The 25300-nt window shown below is 67.4% G+C and overlaps 1 protein-coding gene across 1 annotated transcript in view; it reads left to right on the forward strand.

The window, feature by feature from the left end:
* Positions 1 to 25300, forward strand: part of MEGF6 (multiple EGF like domains 6) — a 68317-nt gene that overhangs the window by 8681 nt on the left and 34336 nt on the right. Inside the window, exons 3-5 of the mRNA XM_037146996.2 lie at positions 17 to 126; positions 5213 to 5317; positions 23121 to 23243. Of these exons, the coding sequence (XP_037002891.2) occupies positions 17 to 126; positions 5213 to 5317; positions 23121 to 23243 (338 nt within the window). The remainder of the gene's footprint in view (positions 1 to 16; positions 127 to 5212; positions 5318 to 23120; positions 23244 to 25300) is intronic.

The following is a 25300-nucleotide window of genomic DNA, read 5'->3' on the forward strand; positions in this document are numbered from 1 at the left end:
TCCCCCTCTTTTCCAGAACCAGCTACTACGCCAGCTACACGCAGGTGTACACCACAGAGGCCCGGACGGTGCTCAGGTGCTGCCCCGGGTGGAGCCAGCGGCCCGGCGCCCAGGGCTGCCCCTCCGGTGAGTGTCCCCGCCCACCCGTGCCACCTGCGGACGCTGAGTCTCCCTCAAAGCGGCTGTGTGTCTGGGGACTGTCCCTCCCAGCTGCCTGGGGACGCGGCCCCACCCCCATGGCCTGCTCCTGGTGGGGCCTGTCACGGGGCCACACGTTCCGCTGGCGTGTCACCAAAGGCTGTTAGGACAAAGTAACACAAGAGGAAAGGAACCAGGGTGTCCCCCGTGCTGGTGCTGGTGGGGTCAGGAGGGAGAGCCACCCAGAGGGGTCTCGGGCGCCTCTGAGCCTGGCATGGGTCAGGGTCATGGAGCGTGACCCCCACCCCCCCCACTAACCCCCGTCCCTGCTGTCTGACACCACTCTGTCCCCCCAAAGGCCGGCCTGGGCACCGGGCCCCGGCCTCAGTGGGAGCAGGAGGGCTGCTCCGCCCTGCCTCAGCCTGCCTGCCCTCCACTGAAGGGACGGTTGCCGCCCCAGAGAGTGTGTCCTGGTGGGTGCGTCTGGCCCTGGCCGGCTGTCGGGAAGCCTCTGCTTGGTGCCAAGTTGGAGCTCGTGGGGATGGGGGGTCTGCTGCCCCCAAAGAGGGCTGGGGAGGCTGGCGGAGTCTGCGTCCCTCCCCTGAGAGGCCGGCCGGTGGTCTCGTGTCCCCTGAAGCAACGGCGTGGCATCCCGTCACGTGAGGGGTGCCTGGGGTCTCGAGTACCACACCCAGGGGTTACCCACAGCGGGCCCTCTGTGACTGGGATGGGACACAGACGTCAGGGGCCCGTCACAGCGTGACCTCGGGGCCCCTGGGTTTCTCCTCACACCGAAAACACGGGGGCCAAAGGAGACCTTACGTGAACCGCAGGAGAGAAGGGGAAGGACAGGACGTGGGGATGTTTTCTCAGGAGAGGAAATGAACAACTCCCTCCCGGAAGGGAGTGGAGGGCGGAGGAGAAGGAAGTCGCCCCGGCCCCGGGCTGGAGGGACCGTGGGGGCTGGGAGCAGGGTGGAAGCTGGCCCGCTGCCCCCCCAACAGCTGCCCTTCTGTCTGAGGCCTGATCGCAGGCCTGGTGTGTGCAGCTCCTGGGGGGGGGTGGCGTCTGGGAGAACAAAGGGGCCTCTTGAGTGGGCGCAGGGCAGACATCAAAGCCAGGTTCCCATTTCCGCCCCACGGGGGCAGGGGCTCCCCAGGCCTGCTGAGGGGAGCCCCCCCCCGCACAGCTCCAGCAGTCCTGACGTGATAATGGGGGACAGGAAGGCAGCGGGGTCTGGCCTGTGTCCCCGTCCCCAGGGTCAGTGTGAAGAGGCTTGGTCTCTCCACCCAGGAGGGGACATGGGCGCAGGGCGTGTGGCCGGGCTCCTGGGCTGGGGGTCGGGAGCCAGCTGCAGGTCCAGGCCCGTCCAGCAACGGTCCCAGGACCGTGTGTGCTCTGCACCCCCGGGCTGGGGTCCTGAGCCCTTGGTTCCCCCCAGCTCTGGGAGTGACCGTCCCGGTCTGGGCAGGAGGAGTGGAGGCCGAGGCCCGGTGGTCTGGGGCCCGTCTCCCCTGCCCGCTCGGTCTGAGCTGAGCTCCGTCCTCGCTGCGGGATGAGGGGTGACGCTGCCCCGTCCTGGCCGGCGGCCGGCGTGGGGATACGGCTGGTGGGGCGTCCCTCAGCTCAGAGTGGGTCTTGGCTGCCACCCTCCCCAGGTGGGGGGCTCTCAGCCCCTGGGCCTGGCCTTGGGCATGTGGATCGTCACATCTGCCAGGAGACATGGGGCAGAACGACCACAGCCAGGGTCCCCACGGGACAGGGCCCCTCGGGAGGTCTCCCTGGGACGAGGTTACAACATGCATTCGGAACCTGAAGCTTGGCTTTCTTGGTCGTTCGTTTGTAAAATTCTGTTTTAGGGCAGGATTCCTTACTGATGTGTTTGGCTTTTATCTGCTTCAGGGGTCCGGGGAGAGCCCTGTAGTCTGGCCGCTCGGGTGGCCACGGAGTCTGGGTTGCCAGCTGCGAGGGGTGGGCGTGGGGCCCCACAGGGGGCACTGGGCGGGAGCCTGGGATCTCGCCCTGGGTGGGGGTGCCGCACGGGGTCATTGTCTGGGGTCACAGCAGCGGGGTGGCTGACACAGTCCGGAGCCTGCGTCCGGAGGTCGGAGGGTCTCCTCTGTTCACGCTGCGCTCTGAGCCTCGGAGGGTTGGCTGAGGTCGCAGGACCAGTGAAGGCCGAGTGACCGTCTCATTGGGTGTCCTCGCTTCGTCCATCAGAGGAGATCAAGCCAGGAGAGGTTCCCAGGAAAACCCCACACCCGTGGGAAGCCCACAGGGCCCCCACTTGGGGACGGGTGCGTCCTGCTCATCACCGTGTGCGCAGTGACTGCCCAGCGGGCTCCACGGAGCAGTGACTCTGTGCGTGAGAACAAGCCTCGCGCACGCAGGCCGGCTAGGGGAACCAGGGGCCCCTCTACCTTCTCAGCAGTAGTGACGGACAGACAGACGGACGGGGATTGTGAAATGGCCCCAGGAGCAGGTTCCGAGAATAAAGAGCGCCCACTTCTCCCAAGTTCCCTGGAGGGGGCTCCGGGCTTGTTGGGAAGAGGCCCGAGTGACAGCTGAGTCCAGTGACCCGGCCGCTCTCAGTGGCCAAGGGACATTGAGAGGTGGTCAGGCAGGGGCAGGGCCAATGGCCACAGTGAAACTTCGTTTGGATGTGACCTGGAGACGAGGCGTGTGGGACACGGCCCCGGGGCCCGTGGTGTGGGCGTCGGAACGAGGAGAAGGCGGTTGCCCGTGGGGAGAATGGCAGGAAGCTTCGGATGGAGCTGAGATTCCTCTGAGAGCCACTTAGCAGCACGGTGACCTGGAGGTGACCGAAAGAAAGTGTCAGCTGGACAGGGCAGTGGTGCGGGATGCCCGGGGCTTCCCCGGATCTGCATGGCCCCTTGTGCCCTGGGGGGCAGCTGGGCTCTGACCCGTGGCTGCTGGGGTTCAAGTTCTTCCCGCCCAGCGGAACTGACTTCCACGCCTACCCCGGCTGGGGGAACACATGTTGCCTGGACCGTCACGCTGGTTCAGCCATAGCTGCCCTGGGTCCTGGATCCCCCTCATCGAAGGACGCAGTTCCTGGCCTGGAGCAGCTCGGACTCCCGGATCCCCGCACGCCCACTCTGAAACAGACGCAGCCAGGAAGACACATCTGCTCACACCCTTGGTTCGCCTGGGCTCCCCGTCCCTCTGGGGGCCGGCAGGGGGGCGGGATGGGGCGGGAGGAGCCCGCCCTGGGAAAGGGGAGCTCTGCCTACCGCTGGGAGGTTCCGACTTGCCAGAGTCGTCACTGCAGCCACGTGCACCCAGAGACAGGCCGTGTAGTGGTTTCCAAACTAACTCTTCCAAAAGAAAGGGAGACAAAGTAACAATGAAGTGAAAACAGTAACACAGTGTCCGGGCTGAGGAGAAGTCCTGGCCCAGGTGATACATTGCACAAACTGCGAGAGGGCCTGCAGGTTGTGGGAGGGCGGCGGGGACAGACTCCCGCCCTGTGGTCGGTCCTGGAGGGAGTGAGGACGGGGAGGGTAAATTCCCTGCCCAATGGTGTCAGCACAAAACGCCGAGCAGGAAAATGAGGCAGGGAGCAGGGAAAGGGGTCGAGGGACCGGCAGGTGGTGCTGGCTCCAGTGGGGCCGGGGACAGCCTCCCTCTCCGCCCAGGGCACGGGTGGCCCGTGTGACAGGAGCGGGGGCCGGGGCCTTGCAGTTGCCTGGGGAAGAGACCCCTGCAGCACAGAGATTGGAAGGTGCGAGGCCGTGGTAGCCCACGAGGGGCTGCGCCGTAGCTCCTGCCCACTGGAGCCATGGACCAGATGAAGCCCTGGCTCCATGCCTGCGACCCCGGCCCCTGGAGGCGGAGCTGTGGGTGAGCCCCTGCACCCAGCTGCGGTCCTGCAGGCAGGTGGCCCTGGCAGGTGGCCCTCCCTGGGGTCAGGCTGCACTCAGCCCCGAGCCCAGTGTGGGGACTGGCAGCGCTGCCACGCACACCCGTGTGCGCTCACACTCTGCATAGCAGGCCCAGCACCCCTCCCCCGCTGCGGCCCACGGGTCCCAGCACCGCAGTGCTCACGCTCGGGGTGCTCGGCGCAGCATTGCCCTCGGTGAGGCCGGGCGGGGCCGTGGCTCACAGCCTGCCCAGCACGCCCAGGACCGAGCCTGCAAGGGTCTGCATCCCCGCATCCGGGCAGTCCTGGGACTGCAGGGACTTGCTGCCCACTCGGATCTGCTCTCCAGGGCTCAGTGTCTGGGGCTGGGGGCCAGGGCCGGGAGGGGCGGTGGGCTTTGTCAGTGGGGTCTGTGGTCTCTTGACCCCCACCGCCGCCATCCACAGGACAGGCTCGCAGACGCACGGTGGCTGGCTTGAGTCCAGACTTGCAGCCCGCAGAGGCTTTGAGAGCTGGGCCTGGCTCTGGGCAGAGGGCGCCTGTCCCCCTGCCTGTCCTCAGGGACCCACCTGTGTGGTGGGCAGTGGTCCCCGCGAGGAGGCTGTGGAGCCAGCCTGGGGGGCTCGGTCCTTCCCCGGGAGCCTGGAGTGGGGCTTTCTCCCTGAAATGAGGGTCTCGGGGGAGGGCTGGCATGGGGGCACGTGATCTGGGCCCCCCAGCCCGCAGCCAGCATGGAGTGAAAGGCCAGGTTTGGGCGGCAGAAACGGGGACAGAGGGGCAAAGCCAAAGGGGCCTGCTCTGCCCCTGGGCTCCCAGGGAAGTGGCTTGGGCAGAACTGAGCTCTTTCCCCCATAAATGCTCAGGCGTGTGGAGAGGCTGTTGTGGGGTCTCGCCCCACCCAGAGGGGCTCCTCTGGGCCTAGACCACATGTGGCTGGGGGGGGGCAATGCGGGGGCCATAGCAGCAGGGCCCGGCTGCCAGCCAGCCGGACCTCCAGGTGTGGGGACGCAGCCCTCAGGTGTGGTCCCTGCTGCGGTGGGGGGAGGGCCTGGGTCCCGTCTGGCCCAAGGCCTCGCCTGGTGGGTTGACTTCCTGGGTGGGTGTGCTCTCGGGACTCCGCCCTGGAGGGTGGGCTGGGCGCAGCCCCCAGACTCCTGCCGCGCTCACGGGCCCCCGCCCCTCTCTCCACAGCTGACTGCAGCGCCGGCCTCTGTCTCAACGGTGGCAGCTGTGAGCCCGGCTCAGCCCGACTGTGCCACTGCCCCCCAGGCTTCCAGGGCCCCCGCTGCCAGCACGGTGAGTGGGGCCCCTGCCAGGCGCGAGGCTCTGGCTGTGCCCAGGGGGCAGGACCCTCACCGATGGCCGTTGTCCATCGCCCTGGGCCCCGCTGCCCACCCGAGTTGTGAGGTGCGGGGCCGACCCTGACGCCTTGTATCCAGCACCCTCAGGACTCCTCAGTCGTGCCTTCTGTGGGTGGGGTGGAGGTGTGGACGCAGGCAGGTGGGGGGGAGCGCTTGTCCCAGGGGGTCTCCGAGCTGCCCGGCCACCTCACCGGAGTCTCCCATGTCCTTGATGTTGGAACGTGGGGGCCCCGGGGGTCCGACCTGAGGCAGTCGGTTGAGAAAAGGGGCACATCAGAAACTGAAGTCCGACAGCCATGGAAGCCAAGCCTCTCAGTCACTTGGGGAAGCGCTTGTGGGGGGCCCGGGCTCGCTGGCTCCAGGCAGGCGTGGGGCGGGGGACAGTTTCTGCACAGTGCACAGTGTGAAAATGTCAGAAGCATCCCCGCAAACGTTCCCCACAGTTCTCTGAGTGACGGGAGCCAGGGTGACCTCTGGCCCCCCCCTCTGCCGGTCGCACCCCGCAGGGCTCCCCCGCAGGGTCCTGCGGGCACAGGCACAGAAGCCACAGGCACAGAGCCACGCCGCCTCCTGCCGCCGCCACACAGACCAGATGCTCCCAGGCGGTTTCCGGGCCTTTGAACTTGCTTCCGGCGAGCAGCTGGGGGCTTCTTCCAGGCGGACGCCGGGGCAGACACCCGGAGATGAGCGTCCACACTTCCCGGTGCCCAGCAGGCAACCGGAGGAGATCGGGGAACTGTGGGGAACAGAAGGTCCCCCTGCTTGTAGAGGGGCCCCTCCCCTGCCGCTGTTCCCTGCCCATCCCCCAGCACCGGGCTGAGGGCAGGGGTTTCGGTGGGGGGATGCTACCAGAGTTCGGGGGGCGGCAGTAGCTGGGGGAGTGCCGACGGTTGGGAAGCTGTCGGGTTGGCCACTCTGCTGGCTGGTCGAGTGCCCTCTGTTCACTGGAAGGTTCCGCGCTGAGCCTGCCCATCCCTGGGTTCTGGGAGGGCTGCTTCTCGCAGAAATGGAAGAAGGGCCCCTCCAGGGGCTGAGGGTCCGTGCCCGGCGCCCCTGGGGGCTGCTCAGAGGCCACCCACCCCACTGCGAAGCATCTGTGGTCCCCGCCGGGAGCACCGCTGTGCCTCGCCCCTCCTCAGGGTCTGTAACTATGGTGACAGGGGGCTGGGGAGAGATGCTTCGAGGACCAGGGGGCTCGTTTGTGCTGCTAGACTTGGGTTTTGCTGGGCATCACCGTGGGGGTGGGCGGAGCACTTCCGTCCTGGTGGCCAGCTGCCTTTGGGGGCGTTGCTGGGACAGGGCTGTGGCCGGGCAGTCAGCCCCACAGCTGCTGCCGAAGTCCCTCTGGGCAGGGGGGGCGGGGGCAGCAAAGAGGTGACTCTGGAGTGTGGCCTGTCCCTGGTCACATCCTTTGGGAAATAGTGGTGACGCCTTAGGGCTGGGCTTCCACCAGACTCTGTCTTCACCTGCCTGTCGAGGTGTCCACATGGAGCCACATGGGCTGGAGCACCCTATGGGCCGAGCAGCCTCTCCACCCCTACACACCCCTGCACTTGGCCTCCTGGGTACCAGAGGGGGTGAGGGCTGGCAGGGCACCATGGGGAGGGAGCCAGGCGTCCCTCAGGGGCTCAGACATGCAGTGGGGGCTCTGTGGCCAGAGGGAGGGAGCCTGTCTCACCCAGTTCAGGGCCCGAGGCTCAGAGACCCAGCTTTGGGGTGCTGGGGGAGCAGCGTGCCCCAAGCTCCTTGGGGTCCAGGCTCCAGGCTTGGCTTTGCTCCAGAGCAGCCCCCGTGGGGACAGCCCTTCGGGGTGGGCAGAGGGCCTGGAAGCCCAGAGCACCTGCCTGTCCCTGTGTCCTGCTCTGCCTGTGACGCCCCGTCAAACCCTCACTTCCTGTGCTTGTAGAAGAGGAACCGGGGCCTGGGAGGCCTGGGGGGCCCGGCAGCTGCCGCTGCTCGGGGAGCTGGGGCTGGAGTCTCGGCCCACCCGTTGAGGACCTGGAACCTTCTGGCCGTCTCCTGGGCGGTGCCAGGGCGTCATCTGGTGGGTCCCCGTGACCTCTGCTTTGGGGGAGAAGGGAGCAGAACCCGGGTCCCTGTCCTGTTCTGAACCCTGGGCAGGGCGGGCGGAAGCATCTGCGCCAGGAGGCGGGGCCTGTGAGCAGCCCTTGGGTGGGCTTCCTGGGGGGGTGGCCAGCTGGGGGGCAGATGTGGCAGATGTGGCCGTCAGGGAGCAGTAAAGGGGAGGGGCTGCAGGGCCCCCACCTAGGCACCGTCTCCTTGGAAGAGAGGCCAAGGGAACAGGCTGAGTGTGCAGGCTGGGTGTGAGCAGGCTGGGTGTGCAGGCTGGGTGTGCAGGCTGGGTCGAGGGTCCTGCCCCCGCAGTGCAGCAGCCCCTCGCTCGGTTCCCTGGTCTGAACCCCGCAGCACCTCCTGGTGCCCCCTCCGTGCTGGCGCAGACCCACCGACCTGCGCTCCAGCTCGGAGGGAACATCCAACTGACTGAAGTTGTAATTGGTTCCAGTTTTGAAAATATAAGCCATATTGTCTCTGGTTCCCCAAATTCTTTCACTGGAACAAAAGAGTGGGGGAGGGGGAGGGGCTGCTGGCTCGATGCTGGTGAGCAGAGGGGTGGGGGGGGCCTGCCTGGGGGGCTCCAGGCTTTGTCCCGCCTCCCCCGGAGGAGGCTCTGCGGGAGCACAAAGGGGCCTGTGTGGGCTGCTGGGGGCGGGGCGGGTGGCGGTGCCCCGCCTGGTGCCTGGTGCAGCTGGGGGTCCAGGGTGCTCCTGAGCCCTGGGATCTCGGGCCGCGCCCGGCGGCCCGTGTGTAGTGGGACAGGGACGCAGCGGTTTGCACAGGTGGCAGGCGTCCGTGTGGGTGGGGCACCTGGGGAAGGACGAGGGAAGGTGGGCACCTGCCCTCCCCAAGCACCTGCTGTGTTTGGGGGGAGCGTGGGGACCAGCTGGTGGCCGGGCTGGCCCTTGTCCTAGGGGGGCCCGAGCGCAGGGCGGCTCCCTCGGGGTGGCCTGGGCCTAGTGCCACTGGTCAGCGAGGAGGGAGGTGTACCCTGGGGACGCCCTGTCCCTTGGTGGACTCTGGGGTCCTGTGAACACATAGGCGGCTGGTGTTGAGTCTTTTTTTCCTTTTTAAAGTTTTTATTGCCCTGGCTGGTGTGGCTCAGTGGATTGAGTGCGGGTCTGTGAACCAAAGGATCGTGGTTTGATTCCCAGTCAGGGCACGTGCCTGGGTTGCAGGCCAGTTCCCAGCAGGGGACGCACGAGAGGCAACCATACATTGATATTCTCTCCTTCCCTTCCCCTCTAAAGATAAATAAATCTTTAAAAAAAGATTTTATTTCTTTTTTAGAGAGAGGGGAAGGGAGGGAGAAAGAGAGCAAGAGAAACATTGATGTGAGAGAGAAGCGTCCATCAGTTGCCCCTTGTGTTCCCCGACCAGGGACCTGGCCCCGTTGTGCTCTGACTGGGAATCGAACCAGCAACCTTTCAGTTTGCAGGACGATGCCCTACCCACGGAGCCACACCAGCCAGGGCTCTAGTGTTGAGTTTTTAAGGAGAAAACGGGCACAGAAACCTGACACTTAAGAACATACACGTCTTGACATCGTTGCCCTTTGCTCTGTGCGTCAGGACACAGCCGCTCTAGTCATTTCTCGTGACGTGGGCGCCCCTGACCTTGTGGGACGAGAGCAGACAGAGCACTGTGGCCTGGGGCTCCTCCAGGGGCCCTCCTGGTGGGAGCAGCTCTGGCTCTGTCCCCTCTGGGCTTCCACTTCCTCCCCATGAAAGGGGCAGGCTGGGCGGGCCACCAGGGCAGGTCTGGGACACTGGCCCCCAGGCCCAGGGAGTGGTCAGGGCTCAGCTCTGATGCCCAGCAGGCGTGCCCTGCCTGTCCTGCAGGGCCGGGGGGTGGTGTCCACAGACATCCTGCTCTGGACCACCGGGTGGCCCCCAGCACACCCCCGGCCGCCTTTCAGCGTGGCTGGCTCAGGGAGGGGCATGTGTTCGCTCAGGGACTTGTGTAATTACCAGGTTTGCCCCCAGCGCCCACAAAGGCACTTCTGTCCTGTGGACGGCTGAGTCCTCCCAGTCCGCTCCTGCACAGCGGGGCCGTGGGCCTCTCCCCGGACCGGGTGCGGGCCCGGACGGGTGGTCTTTTAATGACATAACCACAGCAGGAGACACCGGGAGGCAGACCCTCCTGGGCGTGGGGTCTGTGCTCACCCCACCTGCCCCCAGGTGCTGGCTGGGCGTTTGGCGACTGGGCATCTCTGGTGCCCCCTGCTGTCCGGGCAGGACTGAGGCTGGGGTTCAGAGAAGGACAGGGCCTCGGTGCCTCCTGGGGCTGCCCACGGCCCTGTCCTGCCCTCTGGGTGGTCTCCTGAAGTGACCCTGTGGCCCTGTCCCTTGGCTACACTGTCCTATCCCCTTCCCAGGAAGCCATCCCAGGCTCTTTGAGTGAAAGGCCCCTCTCTGGACTGGGGGGCAGTCCTGGGGTGAGCCGGGGGCTCGTCCCATTTCACACAGGGGGACCTTGACCCGACACCGCTGAGTTTCAGGCGGGGGTCAGTGATGGCTCAGCGGCAGCAGGCAGCCCCTCGGTCCCCGGGGCTGGGTGTGGCCCTTGCCTCTGCCTCTGCTGAGGTGGGGGCGTCAGGATGGCATCTGGGGGACTCAGTGGGCCCCCAGACTGTCACCGCCTCGGGGATGGACGGACAGGCGCTCACACAGCTGCTGGGAGCCGGAGCTTCCTTCCGGACCCAGGGGCCGTGTTGGGCGCCTGCAGACCTTCCCTGGCAGCAGCGCCGGGCTGAGTGGAGCCAGGCGGTTGCCCGCTCACCCGGCCACGGCTGGTAGCCTGGTGCTTCCTCCTCTGGGCGAGGAAAGACCTGGCCAAGCCAAGCAGGGCTGGGGCCCCGGGCCTCACACCAGGCCCAGGGGCCCCCTCGCCCTCCTGTGTGCTCGGTCCTTCACAGTCGCGCTGGCCAAGGCTCTCCTCGCCGTGGAGGGGGCACAGTGCAGAGCCGGTCCTGGAGGCCTAGATTGGGACCAGTGTCTGCTTTCCAGTGCTCAGGGCCGGGAGACGCCCGGGCCAGGGGGTCTGGAGGGTGGCACCCAGATCTGGGCACGGAGCAGCTGAGGGGGCTGGGTGGCTGCAGTGTGTGGGGCCCTTGGCCTGGGTGCTGGGGAGAGGCCCTCACTGGGGCGATTGGCCCCGAGAGAGCGTGTGAAGGCGGACATCCGCGTGAGCCCTCCCTCCAGCCCGTGCGGACCCCTCCCTGCTCCCGCCGTAGGCTCTCCTCACCCCAGGAATCTGCCCCTCCCCACCTGGGACCCTCTGTGGCCTGAGCAGTCCCAGGGCCCGGCAGTAGGAGTGGAAAGATTTGGTACAGATTCCTGGGGAATTCCTGCCTGGGGCGACCCTGCACTCAGGAGCTGGTTCTGGGTGGGGTTGGGGGGGTCTGCTGCCCAGCAGTCCGCCCCTCCCGGTCACTCCCGGCCTGCCGTGCCCACCCGCCCACTCACTGCCCGGAGACTCCCTGCTCAGGAGCAGATTCCAGTCAACCCGCCGATGACCTGAGTGGGGTTCCTGGGCTGGCCCGCTTCCCCGCCCGGCAGGGTAATTAGCGAGGGTCTGTGAGCAGTGAGCTGGCATCTGAGCCCGACTCTGCCCCGGTCACGGCCGCTCCGGGCAGGCGTTCCAGTGTGGGCGGCCCCCGCGCCTGGGCCTGGCAGGCCTGGACAGCATCAGGGGAACCAGGCCCACTGAGAGCTGGGCTGGCCTGAGCGGGGCGGAGGGCCGGGCCTCGGTGCTGACTGGGAGCCAGCGCCTGCTTCCCTGGGAGCCAGGAGCCGGGGGGGACGTCTCCCCACCGTCGGGGCAGGACACGCGAACTTCGGATTAGCTCTCCACCGTGGGGTCGCACACCGAGGGCCTGGCTCACAGGCGTCAGGACAGAGGCCGCCGTCTGAGCCCGCGCCTCACGCGCTGCCTGTCTGCTGACACCCCGGTTCTGGCCAGGTGGGCAGGACAGGGGTGAGAAGGGACCGTGGGCCAGTCCGGAGCAGTGCGGAGCCCAGGCGCCCTGCACAGCCGTGCACATGCCTGCGGAGCCCAGGGGACAGGGCCACCCTGACTGGGGCCCTTGGCCCGCCTGAGGGACTGGTGGCCTGTGCTGTGGCATGTGGGCTGCGCTGCCCGGGGACGGAGAAACCTGCCGGTCCTGCCAGGTAGTCGGGAAGGTCCCAGCACAGGAGGCACCTGGGAGCTGAGCCCCGGTGCCTGCCTGCGGCGTGTCCGCTGGTGACCCCCCACCCCTCAGGCAGAGCGGGTGCAGCCGAGCTCCCTGCGGGGGCCTCGCCCTGGAGGTGTATGGGGCAGACGGCCCTCCTGCTCTGGCAAGAGGCCAGAGTGCAGTCAGCGCTCCGGGGGCCACTGGAGACATCCCTGTCTCCCTGGGGACCCTGGCCGTGGAGGACAGGTCCAGCCCCTTGGATCTGTCCGCTGGGAAGTCAGGGCAGCCGGCAGGGAGTGGGGGCTGCTGGGGGCTCCTGAAGCCCCAGCCTCTGCCCCCTGTGCTGCCGAGGGGACATGGGGTGGGCTCGGCATCAGAACTCCAGCTCCCTGTCCCAGCTGCCCCTGGGCGTCTGCTGGTCCCACACAGCCCCCTGCCTCCTGTGGCTGTCACTGCAGGGTGTTGGTGCCTGTCCCTGGCTGGCCCTCCCCCGCTGCCCTCTGTGGCTGGATTTGTCCCAACCAAGGGCCACGCTCCAGGCTGGCTCTGGGCAGGGCCCAGGACAGGCCACCACCACCCAGGTCTGGTGGGTAGAGCCCAGGGCAAGCAGCTGCTGTCTTCTGTGGGGCACCTCTAGGTGCCTGGGGGACGAGGGCCCACAGGAGGCCTGGGAGGCTGTGCTGGGGACAAGGGGGCACAGATGAGCCGCGTGTGCCTGCTTGGCACTCAATACCAACGCCCAGACCCATTCCGGCCCCTGCTGGGAGATGCTGTCACCCGTGGCTGCTGCATTGGGAGCTCGCGTGGCCTGTCCCTGTTCGGAGCTGCAAGTGTGGTCGCTGCCTCGGAGCTGTGTGGTCAGAGCCACGGGCTGGGGAGCCCTGGGGAACCTCCACTTTCCTGTGGAGTCCTCCGACTTCTCCACATAGGCTGCCACCCACTTTTGGAGGGGACACAGAGGTTCTGAGGAACACTTCACGGCTGGGTGCTCCCTGCCTCCTGCTGTGCGTCGGGGGGACTCGGTGCAGGGCCAGACTTGGCCAGGCTGGGGCGCTGGTGAGGGCCCAGCTGGGGCTGCAGCACCAGGTGCAGTCGCCCCGCAGGCCCAGGCAGCAGGGGGAGAGGTGCCAACTTGAAAACAGTCCGAGGCTGGGGCTCTGGGGAGAGGCCAGGCTGTCCGGGAGCAGGGTACTCAGAGGGCGGTGGGGACGTGGATCACCCCCTTCTCTCCCTCCACTGTGCCGTGGGGTGGTGCTTCTGCCCCCGGACACTGTCTGGCCCAAGCCCCTCCTCTTACAGACTGCGCTTCAGCCCAGAGAGAGAGCGCCGGGACCCAGGCCCCTTTCCACAAGGCCCACGGGGCAGGCACCGAGTGGGCTCCTGCTTGGCTCTCTGCGCGCTGAGTGAGCAAGTGGCCGGGGTCTGTGGCCAGGCTCTCTCCTGCGTCTGTGGACACCATTCTACTTCCCTCCACCTCTCAGTCTGGGGAGGCAGATGCTGCCTCTGGGGACACCCCCCCTTCCTGAGCTTCCCTGGGACCCAGGAAGGCTCTGGGAGCACAGCCCCAGGGCAGGTTAGGGCCCACAGACCCCCCCTGGCAGGGCTGCTGCCCCAGCGAGGGCGCCCCCTACCCTGCCTGCAAGGCCAGATGGGGCACTGGCTCCCCCTGGTGGTGGCCAGAGCAGGCGCTGGGGGCTGCCTGGGATTTAATGACAACCATGACGGCCAGAGTGCCAGGCTCCCTGCATCACCCTGAGGCCAGCCCACCGGTGATGCCTGCTGTCACACCTGACAGCTGCTGAGGCCTGAGGGACCCGGGAGGGAATGAGGGTGCAAGAGCCTGACGGGGGATCGAGGGCGAGCGTGGGGGAGGGGCGGCCTGGGTGCGTGCCCACTTACCGCCCAGCCCTGAGCCCTCGCTGTGCCTGTCCCTGTCCCCTGGGCCTCAGCCGAGAGGCCAGGCAGGGTCCCTCCTCACGAGGTGCACATCCCAGCCGCAACAGCAGGAAGTATGAGCGATTTCAGGACTGTGAGGAAGGGGTGTAAGTCAGGAAGGGGTAGGGAACAGCTGGGGGCAGGAGCTGTGTCTGTCAGAGGGGATGGCTGTATCAGAGGGGACTTGAACTGCTGCGAGGACACGTGTGTTAAGGGCCGGGCGTGACCAAGTGGTGGCGCGGCACTGGGGAGCCCTGTGGGACAAGTCCAGAGGCCATCCCTGCAGGGCCGTGTCACTGGGGCTCCGGTAAGGCCAGCCTGGGGGCTGCCAGTCGCCTGTCACTTGGCGTGTGCTTGGGGCGTGTTCTCTCGTGGCAGGACCGCTGACCAGTGGGACAGGTGGCAGGGCCTGTCCTGATGTTGGGACCACCAGACCAGGAGCAGCCAGTGGGGACAGGGGGCTCCTGTTTGGGCCCCCACACCAGAGGGGGCTGGTGAGGCAGATGCCCGCAGCTGCCGGGTTCTGCCTGGCTTCCCAGGGCGTGTGGGGATCTGGCCTCCCTGGGCCTCTGGCTCCACATGGCGGGTGTGTGGGCACCGCAGGGCCCAGCCTCGAGATGCCCTGGACGCTGCACCAGCTTCCCTTTGGCCTCAGTGGTCCCATCTGTAGAGTGGAGCCGCGCTTCAACCTCTGGGCCTCCGGCTCCCTGTGCCCTGGTGCTGGCCCCGTCTCCCTCCCTTGGGGGCGTCTGGGGGAGGGCATTTTGCAGGAAACCTAGGACGCGTGCCCAAACCCGGACCCCAGACAGAACAGCCGCCAGCATTTGTTTCCCTCCCCCCGGCCCGCGTTCCGTCAGCAAACACTGGCTGGCTTTCCCTGTAGGCCTGCCCAGCTGGGGCTGGCCCGGCTGTGGCTGCTGAGCCGGTGTGGCCTGGTTCCAAGGCCCCGCACTGGGGCCGTGGGGGGGGGGCAGCAGGCGAGCCAGCCCCGGAGGTGTGATGTGGGCCACGGAGGGGGCGTGTAACCTGAGCCCCACGGTCCCGCCTGGGCAGCCTGCAGCTCCGTGGAGTGGCCGCATGCCCCTCCCCACTCTCCGGAATCTGTCCCTGAGGCCTATAGCTCTGGGGCGCCTGCATGGACCTGCCCTGGTGGCTTTGGGGGATCAAAAAAGACAGAGAGGCGGGCCTGGATGAGGGTTTGGGCAGGCGGAACAGGCCACCTGGGAAGGTTCAGGTGAGGCGTGTGCGCGCCTTGGAACGTTGTTCTCTGTGCAGGGGCCACGGCTGGGACCCCTTCCCGCGGGGCAGGGGGCTGAGCTGGCCAGCAGACAGGGAGGCCTCTGGGAAGGGACCCTAGTAGGGGCTGAGAAGGGGAGCCAGGCCAGAGGAGGGCAGAAGTCCGGGGCAGGCGCTGGGGCACACCTCCTAGGCTGGTCCCGGGAGCTCTTCTGGAAAACCAGCTGCCCACCCCAGGGGGAGTCCTGCAGGGGGAAGGCTCCTGAGTCGGCTGTGGCCTTGCCAGTGCAGGAGCCAGCCCAGGGCGGCTTGCACAGGGGGGGTCTGGCTGAGGGGCTCCTGGCCGCTCAGAGGCCCAGCCAGCCAGGGCAGCAGGTGTGTCCAGCCTGGCTTCACACCAGGGAGGCGTGAGGGGTCAGCAGAGCTGTGAGCAAGGTGTTGGAGCCCAGCTAAGTGTTCTCAGCCAAGGGCACAGAAGATGCACACATGCACACATGCACAGTTGTGCACACGCACACCCATACATGCCATGCACAGGAATGCACACACGGGTGGACATGCAACACGTATGTGTACACACACGGTCTCACGCACACAATGCAAACACCTGTGTGCACACAGAACACACACTCACACACATACACCCATGTAGCTGCATGAAGGGCTGAGTGTGCAAGCCCTTCCTGAGTGGCACCCGCTGCATGGGGCACCCTGATGGGGGGCGCTGGCCCCAGGCTGTGACCCGTCTGCCGAGCCAGAGAGCGGGGACATCCTGGAAGGAGGCCTGGGGTGGGGGGCGTGGAGACCTGGACGTTCAGGGAACCAGGGAATGTTCTTGGCTCCTTTCCGGGCCTTTTACATTTCGTCTTGTTTTCTGGGAAACACATGGGGAAAAAGCCCCGTTTCCACATTTTTGGAGGCTGATTTGTATAAACAGACCGAACCCGATAACTTTCAGAGTGAACAGAAACCCCGTCCGTCAGCCTCAGGCATGTGCCCCGCGTATCGCCCCCCCCCCGCCCCTCGTTTTCCTTCGGGGGAGGCACAGCTCCCTGGTTCCTGGGGCTGCGATGGCGCCTTTTCTGGGGACCCGCTGCCCATGCCCTGGGGGCCTTGGATAGCCCCCAGGGCCTCAGCCCCCAGGGCTGAGCGGTGGACTTCAGCCCTGGTGTGTCGCCCCCGCTCCTGTCCTGGGGGCTGCCACTTCCTCGAACACCCTGAGTGGCAGCTTCCTGCCACCTGCCTGCTGGGCTCCTGCTCCGGGACCTTCAGGCCCCTCAGCTCCAGCTCTCCTGAACTTCCCGTGAGGCCTGGCCCCCTTAGCCTTGGGTCTTGGTGGAGTGGGGAGCACCCCCCACACCAGTCCCTTTAAGCTCCACTCAAGGACTGGCTCTTCCTGGCTCCCTCCTGGTCAGATCCGTGGCCCACTCTGGTCCGTGGGGCGTGAGAGGGAGCGCCCCCTTCTGAAGGCTGTCTCCTTCTGGGGGGCCCTTAACCCCGGGCCACTTCTGCGCCTGTCCCTGGGGTGCAGAAGGGCCAACAACCCGCCCCTGCCCAGCGGAGTCTGTGGATTCCTGGACTGGCATTGTGCCCGAGAGAGGCCTGGGAGAGGGGGAGCCGGGCACCCCACTGGTGGCCTGCCCTGTGGCCTTCTGCTGGGGGGCAGTGCCTGGTGACCTTGGAAATCCAGAGCAGGTGATGCCTGTCTGACCGTTTCTAGGCGACCCAGTCTTGGTTTCCATGGTTGCCCTGGAAACCACCGATGGGGCTGGGTTTGGGGCCCAGGCTCTCCTGGCCGGGGAAGGAACCCTGACCTTGGGAAGACCAAGCGAGCAGCTCAAGGGAGCCCGTGGGCCGAGGCCACGCAGGACGTGGGGACTCTGTGGACAGGCCCTCTGGGAAGGGCGGCCCTCCCCCTCCTCCGGCGGCTGTAGCTCTGGGTGACACCGCGGTGGTGGTGAGAGGACCCGCAGGTGGCCCACCCGTTGCCGCCTGACACCTGGATCTGCTGGAGGCCGCGGGTCAGCACTGTCCGTGGTGACAGGCGCAGCCCACGACCTGTGTGCCGCGGAGGTGGGGGAGGGGTGCGTGGAACTCTGCTTTCCACTCAGTTCGCCGTGAACCTAAACCCGCTCTAAGAAATGGAACCTGTTCCTTCGAAATGAAACAAATGGGACCTCTCAGCTGTCAGGGTGGCCCACCCTGCCCCGCCCCCGCTGAGTGTGGCCCCCGGCGTCCTGGGCACGTGGCTCCGTGTGTGCTCAGACCCTCAATTCCTGTCCCCCGAGGACCGGCTGTCCATCTGCCTGTTGCCCCTCCCCCCAGACTCCTCGTGGTTTCTGTCACTGTGACAAACGTTTGGAAGCCATTTGAACAGCCGGGCACCGAGGCGAAGCCGTGGAGTGTGTGCACCGCGGGCCGCCCCCTTGTCTCGAGGCGCTGGCCACCCCAGACGGAGCACCCACCCCGCACCCGGAGGCCTCCCACCACAGGTCTCCACACTGCAGTTGCTCTCGAGCTCCTACAGGCAGTTTCTGGAGCTGCCACCAGGGGGTGACATTGGACCAGCACTGCCCTGTTACTGCTCAGGTGTGCACAGGCAGGAAAGGGGTGTCCTCCAGGGTCCAGATGAGGAAGGCCCACCCAAGGCACTGAGCGGAGGGCTCGGCTTCCAGAGCAGGGGAGCGCAGCCCTTGCCAGGTGCCACGCCGGCCCGGGCCTCCTCTGAGACCTTCTGAGTGGGTTCGGCCCCGGCGACCCTTCTCTCAGGAGGCCCCCCATGCGCCTTCTGCGCTCCCCCCCCCGACCACCCACCTGTTTGTGCTGCTTGGGCTCCCTCCCCCATCCTGTGGGTCTCCCCCCGCCCCCCCCGAGAGAGGCCTCGACTCTCTCCCACCGCCCCATCCGCTGTCAGGGCCCTGAGATCACACGACCCCCCCACTTCATCCTTGATGCTGTCCCTGTGTGAGGCCAGCTGGCCAGCAAACTTGATTCCGCTCCTCCCTGCCCGTGCTGGTGGCCACAGGGGCCGGTCAGGGTGAGGGCATCTGGGGGGCGGTTACGGTAATTAAGTCTGGGGAGATGCAGCTGAGGGCGGCAGCCTCGCCCTGAAACCCAGCAGGACGGCAGGCTGTGCTCTGCAGGGGGCCTCCGTGGGGGCCTTTCGGGCCTTCCCCCCCCGCCCCCGTCCCTGCCCCTGCCCGGGCCCTGGTGGGGTCCCTGCAGGTTTAACTCTGTCCAGCCAGCAGCCATGGACCTGCCAGCTACCGCACAGCCTCGTACGGGGGGTGGGGGAGCTGGTGCTGGTCTCTGTGGGCTGAGGTCGAGGGGTTCAGCTGGGAACCCGCCAGCTGGCTTCACGCACGTCTGAGGGTGCCACGGTCTGCCCCGCCCTCACCTGTCCTGGGAACTGCTGGGCGTGGGGACCCAGCAGGGACCGCGGGTGGGGACAGGGGGACAGTGTCCTGAGTGAGGAGCCTGTTTCTGGCAAGTTCTCCTGGGAGGCTCTTCAGACGGCAGATCCGTGATGCCGCTTCCTGAGCCGGGGGCCAGGGCGCGTCTGCTCTGGCCGCCGGCCCTCATTCCTGCCCCACCTGGCAGGCGCCGCCCTGGAATCTGGGAAGCTCAGCGTAGGCCCGAGAGCCGGGAGCTCCTGGGACAAGCCCAGGCGGTGCCTGGCCTGGAGGAGCTGGGAAGGGCGAAGGGTGAAGGAGACCACGGGCGGATGCGGGCAGGGCTCCCCGTGCCCTGCGGGGTCTCGGCGTTGCCCCACGGGTTCACACAGCCGCGGAGAGTGGGCAGCAGTCTGGGTTCTGGTGCTGAGGGCCCGGGTCCCGGGCTGTGCTGCTTTGGGTCTTGGGTGCTGACCCAGATGGGCTGGATGCCGACAGCCCGGTGCTCTCCTCGAGAGTTCTCCGGTCCCTGGCGGACCCCTCGGCCGCCTGCCTCTTCCCGTTTTAGAGATGAGGAAACTGAGGCCCAGCCAGCGGGATTTTGCAACGGGCCATGTTTGCCCTGCAGCTGAGAGGCTGAGCAGCTGGGCCCCGAGTCTGTGGGGCCCCAGGCCTGTTTTTGGGGGGCCCCACCTGCTGGAGCAGAGAGGAGGTGCTGGGGGGCCCCCTCGAGCACCCCCGCGGTCCAGGCCTGGGTGTAGGGCTGGTGCAGTGCGGTCGCAGCCCAGCAGCGCTGGCCCCAGAGGAGGCAGGGAGGGTTCTCCGCGGGAGCTCAAGACTCGGCGCAGCCTGCCACACCTGGGGGTAGCGCAGGGACCCTGAGTCCCCATCCCAGCCTCTGGAACTCTGAGAGGATGCATTTCTGTTGTCCCAGGTCTGTGATGCTTGGTCACAGCCTCCTGGAAATGATACGCGCACCCCCCTCCCCCCACACCGTTACCTGGCACTGTGGCCAGGACACTGGGGCCCCTTGCCTGGCTCCGGTGCACTTCCTACTCCCTGGGGTGCAAGCCAGGGCCCTCCCGCACTGGGCCCCGCCCCTCCTCCTCTGCCCCGCCTCACCTTCCGGTGGCCCCAGTGCCCTTGCCTTCCCGGCTGGCTGCCCCCAGCCACCTTGCCTCGCACTTGGCTGACCCAGGTGCTCCCAGTCCAGCGTCTCCTCCGTCTGACCCCCGTGGTGTCTGCCCCCAGGGCTGGCTTGGAGCACCCAGAGGGGCCTTGTCTTACCCTGTCGGGGCCGGAAGCCCTGCCCACGACATGCAGCGGGGTGTGGGGGGGACTCGGGTGGGGCTGAGCGGGCTCCGGAGGCAGGTCCCCACTTGCGCTGGCCGCGGCTCTGAGCAGGCATGTGGGCCGGCAGGGCCGCTGGCACAGGGGCCCAGGTGTCCCGTGCCCCCGAGGGAAGGAGGGGCTGTGGGCTTCTGGGGGTGGAACATTCTTGGGGAGATAGGCACCCTGCCGCGTCCTGCCCGGGGAGGGGGTTCCCCACGTTGGTGCTGTCTGATGTGCTGGCCATGGGGAAGCTTCCAGCACCCCTCTTCCCAGACAGTGGACCTTCTGTCCTTTAGCTGGGCTCAGGCATGACGGGCGGCCCACCTTTCCCTGGGAGGCGCCCTTCCAGGCCCCGGAAAGCTCCGGGCCCTCGGTGAAGCCCCATCACGAGGCCAGCCCCACACCTGCGGCTCTGACATGCTCGCTTCCGGAGGCCCGGGGCTGCCCCAGCGAGCTGGTCCCCTCGGCCCCGTGGAGACGTCGGAGTGGCCCTGGCCGGTCTGGGCATCACCCGGCTGCAGGCTGGAGGTCCTCCGCTGTGGGGTCTTGTAAATCCTGGCTCCCAGCAGGTAGCCCACAGCCTGGGGGGGGCAGGTTGGGTGGGGTCACTGTCCCCACAGGCCTGGTGAGCCAAGGCCCAGCCACACCCCTGCCCACCAGGCTTGGGGCTCAGCCTCATGCCTCAGGTGAACCTTCCCCAAACTCATGGGTTCCTCTTCCTCACGGCAGGTGGGGGACCGCTGGCCATGCCCCGCCCACCCTCACCTATATTTGCAGACCCCCAGGGAGGGATGTAATGTGCTCAGAGGACACAGGGCAGTTGAACTGTGTCCCCTTCACCAAGCGGGGAAACTGCGGTCCCCGCTGTGGATTCCATTGTTGCCCAGAGTAAGTCGAGGACAGGCTGGGTCCTGGGCAGAAAAGTCAGGTGGCCGTGGGTTCTACACTCTGGAAGCCTGGGCATTGGGGATCAGGAGGAAGAGGAGGAGGAGACAGAGCAGGGGAGGGGCAGCGGGTCTGAGGCCCTGGCAGTCAGGCCCCGCACCCACAGAGGGGCCCTGGCCATCCCCTGCTCCTGCCTCAGACCCAAGGCCCCTGTCCACCCAGCCCAGTGCAGAGTCGACCCCTTTCAAGTGAGCGATTCATTGGCATTTAGAACATTCACCAGCTGTGTGACTGCCGCCTTCCAGAACCTTCCCCTCCCCGAGAGGGAACCCTGGACCCCCTTTCTTCCTCCCTGACCCCCGCCCCCACCCAGCAGCCCCAGGCCATGCCCTGCGTTTGTCCATCCTGGACATTTCTGTCTAGGGCGTCACTGTGTGTGGCCTCTCCTGCCGGCCCGGCTCCTCCCTCTGAGGTCCCTCCGCCCGCAGCGTGTCAGGCTTCACTGCTCCCGGCAGCCACACCGCCTGCCCTCGTGCGGATGGCCTGGGCTGGTTTCTCTGATCGTGCACCGCTGGGCTCGGAGTTGTGTCGCCGTGGCGACTGAAGGCCCGCAGCATGGTGTCCGACAGCCTGACCGCAGCTCTGGGTGGTGCCTGCAGGGGCCTTGCTGGGTCGTGTGGGGGGTTTGAGTTTGCCTGGCTGGAGTGGACAGGGCTGGGGGCGGGCTTCCCCTCGCCGCCCGTCAGCCCGGCCTCGGCTCCGCGTGGCCTCTGCCACCACCTGAGGCAGGGTCCCCGGGGAGTGGCTCGGTGAGGCGTGAGGGCCAGCCTTTGAGCACCAGAGCCTGCACCCCAGGATCGCAGGGGCTGGGGGCCAGTCCTCGCCACAGAACCTGTTCCCTCCAGAAAACGAGGACAGTGCCACCTTGGACGGACCCCGGAAGCCTTGGATGTGCTATGTGCCCGTGGGTGGGGGACACTCCTGGGCCGGTGGCATAAGAGGCCGAGGGTCTAGGGCACCTGTCTCGGGAGCAGGTGCGGACTCTTCCTGAGCAGAGAGCTCCCCAGCTGAGGCCAGACGGCCGGACTCCAGCCCCAGGCACTGAGGGCCCCCGCAGGCACCAGTGCTGACAGATCCGTTCAGCAGACCCCTGGTGGCTGCAGTGTGGGCGACCTGGTACTCCATGTCCTGTCCGAGTTACCACAATGGACAAGAGGTTAAGGGTCGCTGCCCCCCCAGGCTGAAGTGCAGAGTCTGGGCCCCCCTTGGCAGCCCCTCCCCCCACACTGCCCACCGCCCGAAACGATGGAGTCCTTGTGTCTACCCCCCGCCCGCCAGCTGCCTGTACGGCAGGTGCTCAGCAGAGAGGAGCCTGCGGCGTCCGCCGTGCCCCTCCCTGGGCCTGGGCCTGGCTCCTCCGTCTGGGCTGCCGTAGCCTGGGGAGTGGTCTGCCGGGGGCTGCTCATCCGGGAGGGCTTTGAACCCTGCGGGGCAGCCTCCCAGGTGAGCTGGGAAAACACTGGGTCTGAGGCCCTCCCGCCGGCCACTTGCAGAATCTTCCCCAGGCCGGGACCGGCCAGCAGCTGCCGGTGTGCCTCACCCCAGCCACTGCTGGCCCCCAGGTGCTGTGTCCCTGCAGGGCAACCCTGGGCCTTGACCCCTGGGCTGGGCCGACCTCTGTGTGACCCGACTTGGCTTGCTAGGAATTCCCAGAAAATTCCCGACGTAGGCCTTGGCAGGCCGGACTGGAGTTCGCATTCCTGCGGTCCTGAGGGGCTTCCGGTCTCGGCTGGTCCCGTGGTACCGAGGCCCCCCGTGAGCCTGCCTCAGGGTCTTCCAGGGCCCTCCCACAGAAGGACAGGGGCGAGCGCCAATGCGGTTTCGGGGTCTGGGGCTTGGGCCCGGGCTTGCCAGCTGAGGCTGTCGGCCCCGAGGGGCTGCTCCGTGTGGGGGGCCCTCTGACTTCCTGTGTCCACCTGTGGGCTGTGCCAGCACCTGGCTGTCCCCAGCCTGCTGCGTGTCGGGGTCCCTGTTTGCTCTGTACCTGCTTCCAGATCACATTCCCCGTGACATCTGGGAGACTGGCCTTTGGCCTCGGGAGCCTGAGGGGGCAGGGGGCAGAGCCCCCTCCAACCTGGGTGGGCAGCTCGACCGGGGCTGGGGGAGGGCAAGGGCGCCTGGTCGTCCCATCACCCTACACGTGGCCAGGCCACCGAGGGGGCAAGGCGGGGCCCCGTCCCTCCCCGTCCGCAGCCTGAGCCCCACAGGCACGTGGCCTGGGGTCCAGTGCGGCAGGGCAGTGATGCCCCAGTCCCAGCGGGGAGGCACCCACATTCCCGTGGCCACGAGGGCAGGATGCAGGCCAGGGGCGCTGGGGTCTGGGCCCTCCCTGCCTGCTCCTTCCTCACTGGGGGGCCCAGAGGCAGGGCCCCTGTGAGGGAGGCTGTGGCCTCCTCCTGGTCCTAGCACTGGGAGGGAGGCCTGGTGTCCCTGGCGAGCCGAGCCCACAGGTGTTCTCGTCCCTGGGTCCCAGCCACTGGTCCCGGGAGCACGGACGGATCCAGGGACGGTGTGGCTCTGCTGCCACTGGGCTCGCATGCTGGTCGCCCCTCCTGGGGCCGGTCTGGAGGGGCGGGGTCTGCAGCTGTGGGGTGGCCATGGCTGGCAGGTCTCCCCGTGGCGCTCACCGCTTCTCCCCTCTGCAGACGTGAACGAGTGTGCCACCGAAAACGGGGGCTGCGAGGCCCACTGCTGCAACACGGTGGGGGGCTTCTACTGCCGCTGCCCCCCTGGCCGCCAGCTGCAGGGAGACGGCAAGGCCTGCGGAGGTAGGTCCAGGCCGCTGCCCCGCCCCCCCCACAGCCACCGCCTGGCCGCAGCCTCCCCGCTTGGCTGTTGCTGAAGGTGGCCTCCCACCCACCCGGGGCTCCTCCGAGGGGGGCTGGGTGGGGTCCCAGGTGGTGCCCAGTCCTTGGGGTCCTCCCAGCCTGACTCACCTTCCACACCTTAGGGGTCCACGTGTCTCCTGAAATGAGGTGGGGGACTCAGAAACCCAGTATGGGTGGGGCGCCCTCTGGGCTCTGCAGGGTGGCCTGCGGATCTGCCTGGGGCTAAGAGGACGCAAGTAGAAAGGGTGAGGGGGCAGGTGGCCAAGCACGGGGCCCATGAGGGAGGGAGCGGCTGCGTGCTGGGCGTGTTCGAGGGCCCCCAGGGGCACTTGGCGGTCTGGAGGCACCCACGAGCTCTGGGCACATCCCGGGCCCAGGCCTGCCACTGAGCGTGGCTGTCAGCAAAATCAAGGGCAGACAGAAAATTCCAGAGAGAACAGAGAGGAGGGAGGGCGGCTGGGAGGCACAGATTAGGGCCGAGGTGGGAAGAAGGCGGGGGCAGCCGAGGTGTGGACACTCCTTCACCTGCCACAGCTCCCGCCTGGCACCCGGCTGGGCCGCTGTTCCTCGGGCAGCAGTCGCCGTCCCCCCCCAAGCTTCCTTCCCCAAAGAGAGCAGTCTGCAGCTGTGCAGCTCCAGCTGCGAGCCGTCTGTCTGTCGGAGGTGGGGCGGGGCGGGGGAGCGCCCGCTGGACCAGAGTCTGGGAGCTGGGGTCTGCTTGGCCGAGGTGTCCGGGAGGCGAGGCTCGTGTGCCGAGGTCTCCGAGGCGGCTGGAGGCGGGGGCGGGGGAGCAGCGGGGAGGCCTCCTCGACCCCGTGCTCAGGCCCCAGCACCTGGGGACCTCGTGTCTGTGGGGGTGCAGGAGCCAGGGCTCATTGACAGCAGAGTGGCTGCACATCAACCGCCCAAGCTGCGGCCTTGGCCTTGGTCTCCTGCCTGCACACTGAGCCGGGTTGGGATACAGAGCCCACCGATGCCTGTCCCCCGTCCCCAGGGCAGGGGAGATGGTGGAGGACAGGAGTGCCCCTCCTTAGACCCTGGGTGGGAGGGGTGCCCCTGCTTCCAGGACCCCCCAAACCGGTGCCTTCTAAAGTGGGGGGACCACGCTGGTGTAGGCGATGAACTGAGGGGCCTAGGGCAGGCTCCCCGTGACTGTCAGACACCCGACCCCTTGGCCCAGGGTGCCCACGGGTGGGATGGGACCTCCCGTGACACGAGCCCCCGCCCTCTGAGGTCTCCTGGGCACCGACACACTGGAGGTGTCCTCAGAGGACCCTGGCCCATGTCCCATCGGCTGCAGGCACACTGCCCGACCTCGTGGGCTGGCCTCAGGTTTCCCATGTCCTGTCCCTCTCATTCCTCAGCCACCGTGCCCTGCTCAGACCTGTGGGGCATGCACCCCCATCCCCGCTGGCGTCCAGGGCCTCTGGCTCTCCCATGAAGTCTTGTGCCAGGCCCTGGGGGGGCGGTGCTGGGCTGCTCCAGGGGGTCCTCCCGACTTGGGTTCTGTGCTCCCGGTGCTGGCCGGCCACACGCCTGCAGGTTCTGGGCGGTAAGTCCACAGCTTGGCCACCGGCCCAGGTGGGCAAATTGGTCTCGACTGCATCTCTGTAGGAGGAGTCGGAACCCCTTGGCCTGGAAGATCCCTGAGGACAGAGGGGCGGCCACCCTCCAGCAGAGTTGGCTGAGGGTGGGCTGCAGATGAGCTGACCGGGGCGGGGGCCAGACAGAGGCCATGGCTTCAGCCCAGCATGCCGCTGCAAGGGCCCGCCCTGCCCCGGCCTCGGCCCCCAGGAGCTAGTTGGCCCAGCTCTGCATGTTTGGGATGGCTGGGGCCCGAGTCACCGCGTGGCGAGAGGGCTCTGCCGGGAGCCAAGCGCCTGTGCTGTGTGCGCTCTGTCCCCCTGCAAGCCCAGCCTCCCCTGGACCGTGTGGGGCGGCCGCCGGCCACGTACGAGCAGAGCCGACAAGAAATCAAGAAGTGGCTGCCAGGGAAG

Source organism: Artibeus jamaicensis, unplaced genomic scaffold (genome assembly GCF_021234435.1).
Source record: "Artibeus jamaicensis isolate MK-2021 breed Jamaican fruit bat unplaced genomic scaffold, CSHL_Jam_final scaffold_847, whole genome shotgun sequence".
Classification (NCBI taxonomy): Eukaryota; Metazoa; Chordata; class Mammalia; order Chiroptera; family Phyllostomidae; genus Artibeus; species Artibeus jamaicensis.